This window comes from Eptatretus burgeri, unplaced genomic scaffold (genome assembly GCF_056783735.1).
Source record: "Eptatretus burgeri isolate ZD-2024b unplaced genomic scaffold, Ebu_testis_v1 Ebu_testis_scaffold_339, whole genome shotgun sequence".
NCBI classification, from domain to species: domain Eukaryota; kingdom Metazoa; phylum Chordata; class Myxini; order Myxiniformes; family Myxinidae; genus Eptatretus; species Eptatretus burgeri.
In genome coordinates, this window is record NW_028222288.1 from 32,501 (window position 1) to 50,000 (window position 17,500).

Here is a 17,500-nt window from a genome sequence, read left to right on the forward strand (position 1 = left end):
GTTGGCCGTAGCAATTCGACATGCCTTAGTTGTGACGTCGTTGTGTTCCACGTCGACCGTACATAGGGCGTACGGTGGGCTTGCATTATTTGTGCGGCCGCCGTAGCCTCTTATCAATGAAAAATGAATTTTGCCCGAAAACCGAATACATTTTAAAAAACCGAACACAACGAAGCGTTCATGTTTGTTCACGCGTCTCCCCCACCTGTTCGAGCCGCGTCTTCGCGCTTTGTTCATTCAGATCATCGGTGGAAGGAAGTCCTCGTGAAAGGAAGTCCTCGTGAAAGGAAGTCCTCGTGAAAGGAAGTCCTCGTGAAAGGAAGTCCTCGTGAAAGGAAGTCCTCGTGAAAGGAAGTCCTCGTGAAAGGAAGTCCTCGTGAAAGGAAGTCCTCGAGAAAGCATCTCTCGTGTGTGGATCGGTACTTTACCTCGTGTTTTCACCTTGATTTGTGCTGTTTTTTTTTTTTTTTACTCATCTTGTGTTTTAATTAATAACAAAAAAGCAATCCGATCACGTGGTGTGACGGACTGTCGGGCAAGGATTTAATTTCACAGAAAAACCGGTTGAAATTTGGAATATCAATGATTACCTCAGCCCGATGCGTTTGATGAAAGTGATTGTGGTTCTGGGGGCATCATGCTTGATGAGCTGCCCTGGGGGCATCGCTCGCAGAGTGCGCGAGCGATCGGAACCCAGGCTGGAGCTCGAGCCTGTGTGGACCTTTGGATTGGTGATTGTACCAGTTTACATACAATACACCGACACCGAAGGTCATTTACTCATCTTATTTTACCTTAAACATGGGGAATTTCAGTTGAAAGTGTCTTGAAATTGGGGTTTCTTGGGGTCCAGGAACAGATTAATTCACTCCATTATTTCTTATTGGGAAAATAGTTTGGGAATCGAACTTTTTGCAATCCGAACAGCCTCCTGGAACGAATTCAATTCGGATCTGGCCGGACGTTCGCCTTAGGGTCCCCCTGTGGTCGCCTTGCGGGCACCTTGAGGCTACCTTGCGTCTGCCTTGAAAATTCTAAAGCCGCTGCAGGGACGCTCTGAGGTCACCGTGCGACATCAAATCAAAGACCACACGGCACCCCCACGTTTTCGGTCTCCATAATTTCTAAATACGCCGTGCGGCTCCCCGAAAAATAAAAACATATGTGACTGCTACATTGTGTGACCGTGGAAACACTGCGGCCGCTGTATAATTGCTAGTGGCCGTAGATTTTTGAGACCCCACGGCCGCCGTGGCAAATGTAACTTTGGCCTAAACAATCATGAGTCCTTAGTCTGTGTGTTCTTCTACATCCACAAGGTCTATGACTCAGTCTGGAAAGAAGGCTTCCTGTACAAGATACACAGACTCGGCATCAATGGCAGAATGTTCTGGTGAATCCGTGATTTCCTATCAAATCAAACTTTCCAAGTGAGAGTTGGTCAAGCCCTTTCTTCTGTGTTTCCCATGGTCAATGGTATCCCCCAGGGTAGCTGTCTTCGTCCCACCCTTTTTAACATCATGATGGATGATGCTGCCTCCTCTTTAGTGTCCCGCAGCAGGATATCTCCATTTGCGGATGATGTTGCTATGTGGGCCCGGAGCAGAAGCCTTCAGTTTACGGCCAAAAAACGTCAGGGGAGGTTTGCAGGATTGGGCAGTGGGCCCAAAAATGGGGCTTCTCGATTTCTGGGCCCAAGTACAAGTTCTTTATTTTCTCTCGTAAAAGGAAGGTCAAGAAGTTATCAATAAAAATTGATGGCAATTCTATTAAAGCTTCCCCTGATGTTTCCTTTCGAGGAGTTACTTTCGAGAAGGGCCTTACCTGGAGACCCCATCCTAAAACACTTGGCGGCAGATGTGCCAAAGGCCTTAACCTTCCACAAAGTCTTGCAGGTACATCTTGGGGAGCTCATCAGGGAAGTCTCCTCCAAAATAAAACCCTCTTCCGCTCCCAATAAGATTACGGCAGTCAGGCCTTTTGGGTCATGTGCAAAACCAACCGCAAAAAGCTGGAAACCATTCAAGCCAAAGTGTACGGTTGTGTCTGGGTGCTTTTAAAAGCACGCCAATCTGTGCCCTGCTCGCGGAGGCTGGCGAGTTCAAGTTGATGTGTCGGTTGATGGAGTTTTCACAGGAGTACCATGCCTCGATAATCTCACGGTTCACCTTCAATGATGCTGCGTCAAGGATAGCTGCCTGATCGCATAAGAACGTGTGTGTGTGTGTGTGTGTGTGTGTGTGTGTGTGTGTGTGTGTGTGTGTGTGTGTGTGTGTGTGTGTGTGTGTGTGTGTGTGTGTGTGTGTGTGTGTGTGTGTGTGTGTGTGTGATGTCCACCTGTACATGCAGTGTGACATGCAAAGAATAAAACATTTGCAATTGTGATTTAATGTACTTCTTTATTTCAGTCAGCACGTAACAAAGCGAGCACACAAGCATTCTTCAAATGTCAACTCCATGTTGGAGCTTCCATGAAGACCTTTGGAAAACTCGATAGGCTCTGGTTTATTCAACCATAATCTTCTTGCAGTTCTTCTTCAAGCCGCATAATCTGTGGCCAAAGCAACAAATCCACAATTAATCTTTTCACTTCACAAAACTGTGCAATGCACAAAAAACAAAAACGTTTTACAAACTGATTTTCGAATCATTAATGGAAATCAACACAAGAATTCTCAAGAGAGATGTCACAAAACTTCTGTTAAACCAACCAGGCTACAATAACTCAGGTACAACTTTCCATTAAAACCACAAAAATTTCAAAAGCACAAAAAGTCTCAAGTTAAGGTCTCTGGTATTCCATACCACAGAAAAGCCACAGCGAATAATTATGGAGAAGTCGGCAGATGCTTGTCACCTTCCAAACTCATCCACCTACTTTTATCATAATTTTTCCACATCATTTTGAAACATCATGTTATTTATCATTTTTGATCCTGTCTCTCAATGGTGAAGAATAACTTGAGAAATTTTCGTATCCACATCTCCATCTTCACCAAAATCGAACCAATTCGTCCTTGTCACACACCCAACCTATCGACCAAGTTTCATCCAAATCTATCAATAATGTTTTGAGATATCCGAGTCACAGACAGACAAACAGGTGCAGAAGTGATTTTTATTGAATATATCTGTTTGGACCTTTCAGTAAAGAAAAAAAAAACATTAAAGAATTGTAAGCAGTTGAAATAAATGAAGCCCACATAATTCTTTGTCTGAGCCGTGAAGCGAGAGGCCTGAAGTATGTCTTGTGTTCACGTGCACAGCTTACAACATGATATTTATCTTTACTGCTTACTTGCTAAAAGTTACTCCCTCTTAAACTTTACTTTCGCAAGAGACTACAAAGTCTTTTGTTCTCAAATGCTCCAGCAGCAATATTTGACATTGAAATGACAATGAAATGTGAGGGAGGCAGAAAGCACGAGCATTGTAAAGTTCCATTTCTAAAAGTCAGTTGTGCGTGGAGTCAGGCCAGCTGTGCAGTCAGCCAATGGGTGAAGGACACAGCTTGACAAATTAGGTGTGCTGGCCTTTGGCCATATTATATGTCACGTGATATGTGTTAACCAATGAGATTGCATAGAAATGAAAAAGCCAGAAAAGTGATCTTTAAATGCTCAGGTGATTGATGAAAATACCCTGAGGACAATCACCAGATCGATATGGGTTGTGTGCCAAATTTGATGGTTAGCGGTCCAGCAGTCCTTGCAAAAAACGTGGACAGATAGAAATCCGATGAATCTTATTTATTAGATTCCTCCATCCTCCCTCATCTGCCTTTCCCCAAAACCCCAAGTCCTCTGTTTTGAAGGCTTATGACTGGACTTTTTATTAAAATTCCACTTTAGTGCTATTAATAGAACAAAACTAATCGTGGAATTCTTACTCATTACAGTTACAAGTTTGTCATTGCAATTCTGCCTGCATTCCTTGATGTGCAAAAAAAAACAGCAGACCATCAACAGAAACGAAAATCGAAATATGAAAAACAATCCAAACAGTGTACTTGCCTTCACAAGCCGGTGTCGTGATGAAAACTTGGACACTTCATTAATGACAGACAATGCTTCGCACAATAAAGTTTTTCCACATGTGCAAGACAATGTTGAAGTGATGAATGAATGGAACAAGTGTTTTTTTTATTCATGGCGTGGATCATCCGTTTCGTTTCATGACGTTTCATGACGTGGATCATCCAATGTCAACTTCGTCAGAGGCACTGAGGAAAAAAATTCATAAAATACTGTTGTGACAATACACAGGAGGGAATGCACAATTTCTAATCAACAGCATTTGGTTGCAAGCTGCTCATTTGTTGTTAGACAATTAAATAAATACAATTTGGCAACATTATGCCTGTGTCATATCCACATCCCAAAATAAAACCAAATTGAAACTAGAAGGGCACTTGGTGGAGCGCATACCTCCGCCATGTAATGCCTGATCCACGAGAACATATCGGGCCCAACACATCTTTGAAATATCGTGGTATATATCGTTTTTGGCCACATCTCGCAATGGTGAAGAATCACTTTAAAAATTAAATAACTCTCGTATCCAGATACAGATTTTCACCAAAATCAAATCGATTCGTCATGGTCACACACCCAACTTTTCCACCAAGTTTAATCTGAATCCATACACAACTTTGAGATATCATGCCATCTATCATTTTTAGCCCTATCTCTCAATGGTGAAGCATCATTTTGAAAAATTATCGGATCCAGATCTTCACCACCAAAATTTAATCAATTCTTCCTCGTCACAAATCCAGTGTGCCCATCAAGTTTTGTCTGAATCCATCAACCTTTTGCGATATCGTACGATATATCATTTTTGGCCTTCTCTCTCATTGGTGAAGAATCACTTTGAAAATTTGAGTCGTTGGATCTGGATCTTCACCAAAATCTATCCAGTTCGTCCTTGTCACACACCCAACCTGCCCACCAAATTTCATGTGGTCCCGTAAACAACTTTTAGAGATATCGCTCGGTTGTTCTGGCAAATGGCTGCTTTCTGGCGTCGAACAGCGCACAGAACATTGCATCATAAGCCAGGCCTGTGTTAATTGGGCGATGCATCTCGTTCAATGGTGAGGGGAGAATGAGCGCGATAATTGATGGTTGGAGGTCACCTGCAGCGATGCACCAATCGGCAAGCAGGATTTGGCTAAAGTCTGCTGGAGGCTTCGCCCACACTGGTCACCCATAAAACAGATGGAAGGACCACCTTCCTTATGGTTGGTGACAGCTCTGATAGCTCCTTACGGTTGGAGACAGCTCTTGACAGTTGGTTACAGCTCCTGACGGTTGATTTCAGCTCCTGACGGTTGGTGACAGCTCCACAAGCTCCTGACGGTTGGTGACAGCTCCTGGCGGTTGGTGACAGCTCTTGAGGGTTGGTCACAGCTTTTGAGGGTTGGTTACAGCTCATGACAGTTGGTTGAATGAACATTTGATTGATTTGAATTCATCCATTTTTTCTACAAGGAAATAAAAAGTTATTCAGTTTATGTATTTTTTTAAATAATAAATTCCTTGTTGACGTTTCAACCTGTCCGTGATTGTCATTTCCTTCCATTGATCCAGCATCGTCCAAACCGAGACAGACTGGGAGGTAATTCCCAAAATAATTAACCTGTCATCGTCAGCATGCACCAGTGGTAAACGCTCAGCTGCATTACTTAAGATCCAATCAAGATAAGATTTGTGCATCGCCGAGGGCGCGTTCCCGGTCAGGAGGCCACGTGACCTCAAATTAAATGGAAAATGAGACGGTGGACACTGGAACTCATGGTTAACTGATAAGCATTCATGGTTGTTAAGCAATCCGCCACACCACAAAGTTTACTGTGAGCGGTGGCCCTTGGTCCGGTTCTTCTGAGGAGAAACGATGATTAACCCCCTCAAATTACATTCGGTACCCATGGCCATAACAATATACACATATATGTAAAATATATAAATTATATATATGTATATATACAAATTATATATATAAATTATATATATATATACATACCTGCACATGAAGGTACATGTATATACGAATACATATTTCCACAAATATGTATGTGTGTGTGTATATATATATATATATATATATATATATATATATATATATATATATATATATATATATATATATATATATATATATATATATATATATATATATATATATATTGTTACGGCTGTGGAAATTCGCATTACACCTTAAAGGGCCCTCAGGTGAGATATCTCCAGAGGTACATGTGTAGTTAGCCCAAACCCGTTGTATAGAGGGAATTTATGTGATCCATCTGGGCTGCGACGCTTTGAGTTAGCCATTTCTCTGTTCTGTCTTTAATTTCAAACAAACAGCATCTCAACAACCACGCCATCCCCACCACAGCGCCAACCACACTACAACGACGCCACCTCCACCACCTACGCTACCACATCATCGCTTCTACAACGATTCGCAAACACCACCACCTTCGCCTTTACCTTCACAACTTCATCCCACATCATCGGTTCTACGGCCATTCCCAAACACCACCAGTCAACACCAAACATCGTGTTCCCGGAGTCGTTCGGCCATGGAGGCTGAACGCGTCGATCCGCGGATCAGGAATGCTTCACACCCACTTCTCCTCCGTCCAATGGGCAAACGCGAGGCGGCTTGGCCCCGCCTCCAGGCGCATGTAGGTGAATTCCGTCCATGTCCAACTATGCAAGTTTTAGGATCAGGGGAGGTTCACGCCCATTTTTGCCCGACCAATGGCTGACCGGGGGGGGGGGCGGTGTGGCCCCGCCTCCAATCGCGTCCTGATCCGGGAATTTGCATATCGGCGCCTCCTGAGAGCTATAAAATGATGAGCGCAAGGCGACTCGTGAGGAGAGAGTGGAACTGGGAGGAGAGTGTGGAACTGGGGAGTTGGTTGTGAGAGAAGCGAGAGGCGTGGAGCGTGGAGCGTTGAGCGGTGGGAAGCGGAGTTGAGAGTTGAGCTGGAAGAAGAGGAGTGCACGCGGTGGAGCTGCAGGCGATGGGTCGGAGCAAGGGAGCTCGGTCCGAGGCAAGGAGGACGGCGGTCGGCGACGAGGTTGCGGTGTGGGGGATCGCTCGTCTCGTCGCGGGACCCAAGCCAGCCAGCCACTCCCCTCCCCCAGGGCATCAACAATTAACCCTTCCCCCGTGCTGAGATAGTGCAAAGGGGGCCCCGTTGCTCCCCAACCCCAAACGTGGTGCCAACGAGCACGCCAGGGGCACGGAGTCGGGGCACAGCAGTGCGGACACTTTGTGGCTTGCCCGCCAACGCGTCACGAGGATGCGGGTAAGACCTCCCCGGTCTCGCAGACCTGGCCGCTCCTCGAGGTCCCGTGCACATTTGGCCCACGGGCCAGTCTGCCTCCTTGTCTGTGAGGGTGGCTTCCTTCTTTTGCTTTTGTGTAAATGTGTGTTGGCGCCGTCTGTGAAGTAAAACTGTGTAAGTGTTGCCGTGTGTACGCGTATAGTCGGTTTTAACTGCTTTTCTTACATTTGCTTTTTGTACATTTTTGTATGGCTGTATATACGTGCTTTCCATGTGTCGTGTCATAAAATGCTTGCTTGTTGAACTGTGGCCGTGTCGCTTCATCTTTTCTCTATTGAATCTCCATCCTGCTTCACGTAAGGGGTTCGTAGTGGGTGCAACATCCCGGTAATTAATCGGAACCGTCAAGGCAGATGATAACACCACTCGGTTATCACTGTAGCATGGAACGGACCGCTTCAGTGGTTCGTGTCCAGAGACGGCCTGTGGCGTGGTACGATCGCCCGGTCGACCATTCGCGCAGGTACTTAGGTAGATTAAATTTGGCGAGCAACCCTATCCTGCGCGGGTGGGCAATTGGCACGATCGTGGTGAGGTTAAACCCCCACCCGTGACTAGCTCCCGGCGTTGTTCCGAGAGGGTCACGACGAAATTGTCCGTCCGGTGGGCGACGTGCCGCGATTCGAGTTACGTGGTCGTTCACATGCCGGCGGGCGCGAATTCGCAAAAAAAAAAAAAATATATATATATATATATATATATATATATATATATATATATATATATATATATATATACATATATTGTTGCGGACCCGGGGTCGGGGGTGTTCCCACAAGACTCTCCGGAATCGCAGGCCATCACAAAACAATAACTGTGAATTGGTGGGTCGTGAATCGACCACAAATGCCAATAAGTCGACCACATGACTTGTATTGGGCTCCTCCGTCTAATTAATACCGTTTACCTTAATCTATTTACTGGAGAACACACCGTCAGTGCACACTTGCTCAAACCGGATCATCTTACCAGATCGGATTCAGTCGAGCGGAACTGCCCAGCATGTACCGGCAAGGAAACAGATCGTTGGGGAATAACAGCGAAGCTCGGGTGCAGGCCATGCTGGACCAATGAAAGAAAACAGGAAAACGAGCTGGGAACATTTCTCTATAACACATGTATTTACAATCGAGCGAGGAAAAGTATGTGGCACAGAGAATGGGGTTTTTTTTTTATGCACAGCAGGGGATAGCAAGGAATTTGTGGGGTGCGGCAAAAGGCAACTTTTAAAAGACACAGAGCAGGATTATTCCAACTATCTTCTACAATCTTACTTCATCTTGGACAGGCGCCATCAAACACACACACACACACACACACACACACACACACACACACACACACACACACACACACACACACACACACACACACACACACACACACACACACACACACACACACACACACACACACACACACACACACACACACAGTGAGAGAGCAAAGATCGAAAGAGAAGGGTGAGGTTGAGCACCCTCCAAATACCTGGCATGGTCAGCTGACCAACGTGGACCATGATGCTTCGGGAGGGGTCGTTGGAAAGATATTGGTGTGTACAGTGTGGGACTGAAGAGGTGCGATGAAGGCGACATTAGTGTTACGGTGTCGTGCCAGAGGAAAATGGGATTGCGAGTCAGTAATGTTCTTCTTTGTGCATCCAGAGAAGACAGGATAGAGGGGTGGACAGAGAGAGCAGAACAGATGTATGAGGAGAAAGATCCCGAACCTAACCGTTTAACAGTCTGTATGTGAATCATGAACCTCTTTGGGATGCTCAGCCTGAGCGTTCCCTCCTTGTGATATGGCGCATTATATCCTGCTTATTTATTCGCCGGGGCTCAAGGCAACGTGCGCTCCGCACTGGTTCGTTTGGCTAAGCAGGGGTGGTGGGACTTCGACAGCAAGGCAGGGAGTGTCAAAGGATGGCAGTCACCTCGGATCAGGTTCTCGAGGAAGAAGAAGCTCTCCAAGAAGAAGCGCATTCTGGACGGCAAACGGACACAAATAATGTTCTGAAGAAGAGGCTCGAATGACTCCACGCTACCCTTTTTATAAGCCCCAGGTGAAGGGTGGGGTGAGGAACGGAAAGCGACGCACTGTGGGCCAAATCCTGCACTTCTGTTGGGCCACAGCGGCCCTAGCCATGCCCTGCTTGGCTCTGGGACCAGAAACTGGCTCAGATACCTCCCAGCACCGGCATGGCTCGAAGCCCATGACTGATCATGTGGCATGCTCCCCAAGCCGGCATCCCGGCCCTGAATGTGCACCAAGTGCAGTCTGAATGTCGGATGACAGCGGGCTTTCTTTGCCACCCACGGGCTCCTTCACGAGTCAAAATGCACACCCGGGATCTGAACCAAACTCTCGGATCACCCTTCTGATTCACACCCAGGACCCGAACCCCTCCGCATTGCTCTCGGTCTTGCCGTGGTGTGACGACTGGATGAGGGCTGTATCAATTCCGGATGCTCACCTGGGACGTTTCCGGTGAGACGCGGTGGAGCTATTGGCGTCTCTTGCATCGTTGAGCATCGCGCGGCACCATGCACACTCTTACGCATGGTGCTCCTCAAAATAGAGTGGTGAATTGTGGTGATGCAGAGGTATGTGGGAGAGCGGGAATATTTTTCCCATGTGCGGGAGGCGTTTGTGGTCAAAGTGGTGAGATTTGGTGAGTGAGTTGTGGAGTTCGGTGCGGTGCCAGTTGGGAATTGGCATGCAGATTTAAATTTAATAATGGCACGCGAATTCTCGTGTGTGGGTTATTTAGTGTGCAGCAGGGATGGGGATGATCCGAGCCACGGAAGGCATCGCGGCATGCTTTTTAACAATTTCCCATTGAATGGCGTGTGTGCATGTATGCTTGTCATGTACTATGGCAAAAAGGAAAGGGTTGGAGTGCAGGTAAGAGTATGAATCAGAGATCACTGTTTGTAGGGTACCATTGCCTTGAGGCATGCCGTTTTGCATACAACAACAACAACAACAACAATATATGTGCATAAATACATGGTCTCGGCTCATGGAAGAAACCGCTTAACCTCACTATGTCAAACTTTAAACACATCATCCGATACCCAGGGTGCACACAGTGTGAAAATGATGAAGACATGGGTCATGTGGTGTGGCAGTATACAATTAAATCTTGAGATGTATATCGAGGATGTGAATTGATCACATGGGGCAAGCATGGCCTCAATCTAAGCTGTGTTGACAGGTACAGCTGGCCACAGCACTGCTCAATTTACAATACAACCAACCGATGAACAACTTCCATTTTGTCCGAAGCTGTGAAGAAAATTCAAAGGTAAATGTGACCGCAGCAAGAAACAGAGTGGTGCACTGGAAACGGGGGTAGAAAAAGGTGCAATGATAGAATGTGAGGGGAGTGAAGCTGTGGACAATACCTGGAAGTGACATTTTCAGTTTGAAAACATGATCTTCATGACTTTTTTTTCATTGTGATGCAGACATGGTGGGCCCTGCAACTTCTAGAAGTGGTCGGAGCAGCCATGTCGCTTTTGCTTCTTGCAAGCTTCCTCCAGGAAGTGCATCCAGCTGCAAACACAAAAAATGGATCTTACCAAAAAACAGAAGTCGATTCTGTGCTCATTGAAATCTTTTACCTTTTTAAATTGTCTGAACCTAATGTAGACCAAATGAGTTGGGCCATCGATGAATATTCAACAACAATTGGATCAGAAAACACATATTTCTGTGAAAATTATTGGTTGAATTTATTTGAAAACTCTTTGATTTCCTCTCCATTTCATGTTTTTGCTGAAAATTAACCGATGAAAATAAACCCTCTGAGATTTTCATTTCTTTATGAGAAGCAAAGATTAAGTATTATAAGTGGGAGGTGGATACTTGTGATAAATGTATTTTAAACAAAGATAAACTCGTAAAACGTCCGAGAAAAATCATCTTTTTTATCATTATATATTGTTTCGGTTGTGGGGTCGATGGAAGAATTTAATGGAGAATTTAGGATTTAATTGGGTTTTTTGGTCCATGGACGTGTGGGAGACATGTCAATGTAATTAAGTAGGGAAACTTTGAGCTTCAGTGTCAAGTGTCACCACACGGGGGGGTGGGGGGGGGGGTGGTGTCGTGTTTTCTTTTTTATATACATTGTCGAAGCTCGAAGGAGAACGAACACACAATGCACAACAATTGGGACAGGAGGCAAGAGGGGCAGGAGAGGGAAGGACAAACGGTGGGGAACAGAGACATTCGGAGATCTGTGGAAGGGAGAGAGATGGGGAGGGGAACATGGGGTAGACAAGATGGACACCACAGAGACTTTCAGGAAGGAAGGCACAGAATTTGAAGGTGGCGGGTTTCGGGTGGATTAATGGGGGTGGAAAAGATTGTGGTTTTGGATGCTGGAAGAGAAGAGGTGGGGGTGAACATCTGTTTTGAAGACCTTGAGGGAAGAATGGGATTGAAAGTGTGTGGGAGTTTATTCCAAAGGCGGGGAAAAAGAGGAATGAAAGAGTGAAGGTGAGGAGTGATTTGCGATTTTGGTAGTTCTACCAGAACTTGAGCGCCCGGCGGAAATATGGTGGGGGGGGGGTGGAACCTATTACAGACAGAGTGCAGGGTGGAGTGAGACCGGAGAGGTGACGGTAGAAGACAGAAAGACCACCAACCTGCCTGTGGTGAGAGAGTGAGACTCAGACTCAGAGAGAGGCCCAAAGACTCAGCCTCACCATGGGAGATACCAATGATCCAAATGCGTTGGTTGTCACAGCGTGAAGCCGAGAAAGGTGGGGTTAATGGGAAGGTGTTAATTAGCTGGGGTTTAAGAATAAGCTTCCCCAGTATATAGTTGTCCTCCTGTGACCTTTCCTGATATTTTTTATGACCAAAACCATGATGGGAAACAAGCAAACGTGCCGAGCAGGCAGAAGCCCCACCTCCCAGGGTGATGGCACGCAAACTCACGCCCCCGAGGCTGATGATTGATGGGCGTGATGTCAGAAGCTCGCCAAGCAGGCAGAAGCCTTGCCTTCCCGGGTTTCGTGCGAGCAGGCCATGCCCCGGAGACGAAGGATGATTCGGTGTGACGTCGAAAAAGTGGGGTTGGTTGCACATTGAAGGAGAGTGGAGTTCAGGTTAAGCGCACGCACGAGGCAGAGTTGAGTTGAGGGAAGGAATGCAAAAAAAAAAGAAGTTCAAAATGGATGGAGTTAGGAGATGGCCTGTACGAACAGGGCTTTAAGGCTGCCTTTCCCTCGACGCACAAAGAGTGGGGCACGGTTCTTGTCCTCGTGTTGAGGCGATCTGGCTCCCATGGTGAAGCAAGATGCTGGCCTTTGGCTCTTGGTTGAGTTGTGAAAAACGGACCACGATCCTCGTGTTTGTCAAGTTGAGGTCGGTGACGACGATCGATGCATGAAGTAGCTGCACTGGGTCTCTGAGCCTTGGTGTTGAGTGCCACTCGTGGATTGATTGACATACGTTTGTCCTGCTGCGAGAGAAGCGACTTGGCGCCATTTTGCGCGCGTGTGCACGTGCTGGTGGAAGCGCCTCAATTCCAAATTCCACAAAGACAGCTGTGGGCCAAGCTCGCGACAAGAATAAAGGAAGGGTTTACGTTTTATTTTGCTCTCCTTTGTATTTAAGTCCAGGTGAAGAGGTGCCTCAACTTTAGGATTTATTTACTTCACGTTATTATCATTACCTTTTGAATTGTTGTCCTTTGTAAATATTTGCCTATTTTCTTTAAATGTGCTCATTTTGACAAACTGTATCCATGTATTTTTTGTGGGGTTCGAGTATAATCCACCCCCCCTCCCCCACCCCCCGTGCTGTGGTCCTCTGCCCCTCCGCCATTGCGCCCTTTTCCGGCATGCACGCATTCATGTCCGAGTTTCAGCTGTGGGTCTCCAAGGGAGAAGTTCAGCCATCCGGGGGCTGTTAACCGCCCGTCACCACAAAATTGGGTCGGGGGTTAAACCTGAACCGGCCACCCACGCGACAAGATATTGTTGTGGATTTCAGAATCGGATCCAAGTAATGCACACAACATCCGGGTACTCAGACAGATATTTCCATAAATGCAGGTTCAGAATCGACCCATCCCCTTGTCTGGTGGGATTCTCACTCTTTGATGCGTTGCAGAAGGGTAGAGAACAGATTTCATTTCTTTCTTATGGGATAACCTTTTCCTCTTTACGACACGTTCATGACGTATGATTTTACATCAGTTTTAATTTTCTGCATGAGCAATATTCAGCGTTCGTGCATGCGATAGATTACCGTCGGCCCAATGGAGACTCATTCTATTCTCTTTCCGTCAAAACACATTGGCTTGGAAATCGACGACTTGTTTACACATTTTATTTGGGTTATCATTTTAACACTGGACTCACAGGACATGTGAGTCATTAAACACCTCACGGACTTTTCCTGAACACTTTATTCTGACTCAAACATGGCTGTGGTCTCGGATCATTTACCTCAGGCATCCACATTTTTCCATCGGGATCGACACCCAGTTCAGCAGCTCTGTGGACATTAACTGGCTGTTGTTCGTGTCCTGCTGAAAAGAGAGGTGATGGTTGCCCATTTACGTTTCATTGTTCCAGCAAATGGCTGCTAGCTGGCATTCGTCCAGCGCCCCAAGAATGGTGTCGTAAGCCAGGCCTGTGTTAATCGGTCGACCGTGCCAGGTATTGAGAGGCCGTTAATTCTCATCTACTCTCCTTCTCTCTGGCTAACAAATCTTGTGTGTGTGTGCGTGCGTGCGTGCGTGTGTGTGTGTGTGTGTGTGTGTGTGTGTGTGTGTGTGTGTGTGTATGTGATGGCACCTGTCATGGCATAAGTTAAGATTGTAGAAGATATCACGGGATAAGTCTGTTCTGTGTCTGCTTTTGTAAATTGCTTGCCTTTTGTCGTTCCCTACGAATTCCTTGCTATCCCTGCTGTACATAACAACAAAACCCATTTACTGTGCCACATACCTTTCCTCGCATGATTGTAAATAAATGCTTTGGATATAAATGTTCCCAGCTCGTTTCTGTCTTTTCCTTCAATGGTCCAGCATGGTCCGTATCCCAGAAGAACTGGGATGTTGTCCCCCACCAATTTGTTTTTCTCACCGGTACATCCTTGGCAGGTATGCTCGACTGCATCTGATCCGGTAAGGTGATCCGGTTTGAACAAGGCGTACCGAGTATTTACCGTGTCCATATTACCGTATTAATTACCGTGTCCAGCGGTAATTAGATCAAGTGACCATTTAATGTAACCGGTTCCATTGGACGGAGGACCCTCAGTCACGTGATTTGGTTATTGGCGTTCACGGTCAGCTAGCGACCCGCCGCGTCACGGTGTTATCCGTGTGTGAAGGCCTGCAAATCCGGAGAATCTGGTGGGAACCCAAGGTATCGCCCCCCCTCCCTTCGTGGTCTTCTCGCCTGACTCCGGGTCCGCAACAATATATTTTGTGAATTCAACTTTTTGCGATGTTTTCTCAAAAGGATGGCAAATATGATAACAAACACCCAAACACACATTCAATCTTTTCCAAGAAATATCTCCACAAGAACGAGAAAGAAAACATTGTGTGCACTCACGTGTCCTTATTCTTTGTGCTGGCAGCGATGAGTTCATGAATTTGTGGCCCCAATGGGGATGTTGTGATAACAAAGAATGCCCTTGCATCTGTGGCAAGAAAATTGGACAATCAAATGAAACTATTTGCATGATAGAGCAACGAGATTCAAATTAGTCTCGACAGAGAACTCAATGCATTTGTGAATCAGGAGAGAGGGTGAAGGGAATCATGAAATATGACGTGACGAGACAGAAAACTGTGGTAAGAAAGGTGACACAGACCACTTGCGACAGGCCTGATCAGCACCGAGTCGAGCTTGATGACTGGGCTGAACGTCTGCTTGGCATCCTTTGCACTGGCAAATCTGTTGCTGTCACAGCGAAGCAAAAGCCGTTCCTTGTGTTTCTGCATCAGCACCAAAATGTCTTCGAGCAGCAAAACGTGCAGTTCTGGGAACAAACGATCGTGTCATGCAAGTGCAGGCAATCTTTCTGAGAAAGAAGGAGAATGCATGAGGCTCTATAGTGTAGAAATGGCTTCACCCTTCTTTCTTTGGTGTGCGATTGAGTCTTCAACACCCGTGCAAACAGACTGAATCAACTTTACTCAGGGTGCTGTGAAATTAAAGTTTTCTTTCCGTGACCAAGTGAGTCCTCAACTCACCAAAGGTCGTCTTCTTGTTCACCTTCCACAAAAGCTGCCCCTCATGGATCATATTCCGCTGTGTCAGGTCAAGGTTCTGGAGATGAGAGATCAATGACCCATCGTTATAAAGCACACACACACACAAAGGATGAATGGATGTTTTATACCGACTGCGGGGTCACAGAAGACCAAGACTTCAATGAAGTATAGGAATTAAGGAAGCATGTCAAACGCAGCGGTCATTTCAAAACTCGAGAATGATTTGAGGTTAATAAACCTTCTGTGGGTGAGAGACAAAAATCTCCAGCTGGACCGACCCCAGATGGAGTCTCAAGAAATCAGCAGGAATTGACCCAAGGGATGCAACAATGCCATCCTCAAAACAAAGGGGTGTTTGACATCCGCACCCTTTTAGCTCATTCCACCGCTGACGGGACCTTTACCCTGGACACGGAAGCAAGCCAGGAAGGATTGAGTGCAGTTTTGTCTCCAGCAAAGGGGCAGGGGTGGGGGCGGGGAGAGGCGTCGAAAGAGTGTTGGCATATGACAGTTTGGCCATGAGTAGACCAGAGCAAAATTATTGGGTTACTCGCAATGAGTCATTGGCAATGCGATTTGCCAGAAATGTTTGGTTATAACGGACAATTCCTCCCTTTAATGGCTGTGACGGTTCAAGGAACCCAACGATCAGATTGCAAGGTGGTTGTATTGCAGCCGTGTAATGTAATTGTGGCCCGTAGAGCCAGGAAGGCTCATGGGAATGCCGATGCACTCTGTCTGCACCCCTGCCTGAAAAAAACCTGTAAATTCTGCATGAGACATGAGGACAGGGACCAGTTTGGGGATTCCTCCCACTGTATCTTACTCCATTCAGCTTGGGTTTTCCATAAAACCCTGGGAGAGGATTTTGCAACTTTGGCATGGAGCACGGCCTCACAGAGGATTCCATGCTGGTGCCGGTGTACAAATGTGTTCGAGTAGAAAAGATCCAATGCGGAGGAGGTCCCCTCCTTGGAGCGTGAACAAAGTCGCATTTGGCTCAGTGGAAAACCCTGGAATTTAAAGATCACATCTTGTATCGCGAGTGGGTCAACATTGACTTTGAGGAAATTCCTGGCTGGTAATAATCCCAGACCAATTTAAAATCAAAATTTTATAACAATTGCATGGTGCCTGCCCCGGTGGACATTTGTGTAAGACCAAAGATAACATCTTGAGTCTGCTGAAAGTTATATTGGGTTAACATGGGGATTGGGGTGCGATATACAGGACTGTCGTTGAGCTTGCAACTCTTGCACTGTTTTAAAGAGACCGACATAGAGGATTGGGGTCTTACAAGCGTCATCCAAATCTGATCTTCTAAGGATCAAAGAAGTACAAAAAAAAACATGTTCATATGCCAGTGCAGAATTACACCAAGATCTCTCAAACACAAAAATAGATTTTGTAAATGGAAAGTACAGCTTGGATACCTTGAACTCCAAGTCCAATGGATGACTTGAGCGCTGAAGGACTGACAGGTCCAGCTTTTTCTGGTAGTTCTCCAGTTTCTGATGATAATAGTGAGAGGTAAGAGGGTTATTTGGGCAACAATATTTAAGTGAGAAACAAACAAGAATGAGCTGTATATTCAAAGTACACTGCCACCATGCCAAATAAATAAATAACAATCCTCCAGCGCGTGACATCGCCGGTGCGCCTTCTGCTCACGGCGATGATGCCTTGCAGCACATGCAGTCAGAATTGGGAGGGAGTGGTGTCCAATAATTGAATAATTAAAATAAATAAATAACAATCATATAATTTCTTAATCAATTGGTTATTAGCATACCCAAACCACCACCATTTCATCCAAATCTGTAACTTTTTGAAAATTAAGTAATTAATCGAAAAATTAATCAATAAATTGATTTATCAATAAATCAAAA

The 17,500-nt window shown here is 45.9% G+C and overlaps 1 protein-coding gene and 1 long non-coding RNA gene across 9 annotated transcripts in view; both read right to left on the reverse strand.

The window, feature by feature from the left end:
- The window catches only part of LOC147007300 (uncharacterized), a 29,712-nt gene extending 28,626 nt beyond the window's left edge, over nucleotides 1–1,086 (reverse strand). Inside the window, exon 1 of one of the 3 annotated variants that reach the window (XR_015054280.1) lies at nucleotides 206–1,078. This is a non-coding gene — a long non-coding RNA (uncharacterized LOC147007300). Of the gene's footprint in view, nucleotides 1–205 lie in introns of all 3 variants that reach the window. The other 2 variants (XR_015054282.1, XR_015054281.1) reach the window with 2 other exon arrangements.
- A 1,293-nt stretch (nucleotides 1,087–2,379) lies between these two features.
- On the reverse strand, nucleotides 2,380–17,275 carry LOC147007302 (rho guanine nucleotide exchange factor 11-like). Of its 6 annotated transcripts, none has more exons than XM_085867392.1 (9): nucleotides 17,045–17,275; nucleotides 15,591–15,666; nucleotides 15,209–15,376; nucleotides 14,947–15,034; nucleotides 10,768–10,918; nucleotides 8,327–8,419; nucleotides 5,271–5,374; nucleotides 4,014–4,222; nucleotides 2,380–2,551 (listed from the first exon to the last, which is right to left on the reverse strand). In XM_085867392.1, exons 1-5 carry the CDS (start codon nucleotides 17,258–17,260, stop codon nucleotides 10,852–10,854), a joined length of 615 nt encoding a protein of 204 aa, XP_085723518.1. In that variant the 5' UTR covers nucleotides 17,261–17,275; the 3' UTR covers nucleotides 2,380–2,551; nucleotides 4,014–4,222; nucleotides 5,271–5,374; nucleotides 8,327–8,419; nucleotides 10,768–10,851. The 6 variants fall into 6 exon arrangements, with proteins under 6 accessions (XP_085723518.1, XP_085723514.1, XP_085723517.1 ...); XM_085867388.1 differs by having other exon boundaries at nucleotides 5,271–5,485; XM_085867391.1 differs by lacking the exon at nucleotides 8,327–8,419 and having other exon boundaries at nucleotides 5,271–5,485.
- Nucleotides 17,276–17,500: the final 225 nt, after the last annotated feature.

Excerpts from the sequence above, each read along its gene's own strand:
- LOC147007302 (XM_085867394.1), bottom strand. The coding sequence starts at position 17,260 with ATGTCACGCGCTGGAGGATTGTTATTTATTTATTTGGCATGGTGGCAG. Across the intron at positions 15,377-15,590 it reads GAACAAGAAGACGACCTTTG|AACTGCACGTTTTGCTGCTC; the intron begins GTGAGTTGAGGA and ends GTTTGTTCCCAG. Across the intron at positions 15,035-15,208 it reads GATCAGGCCTGTCGCAAGTG|ATGCAAGGGCATTCTTTGTT; the intron begins GTCTGTGTCACC and ends TTCTTGCCACAG.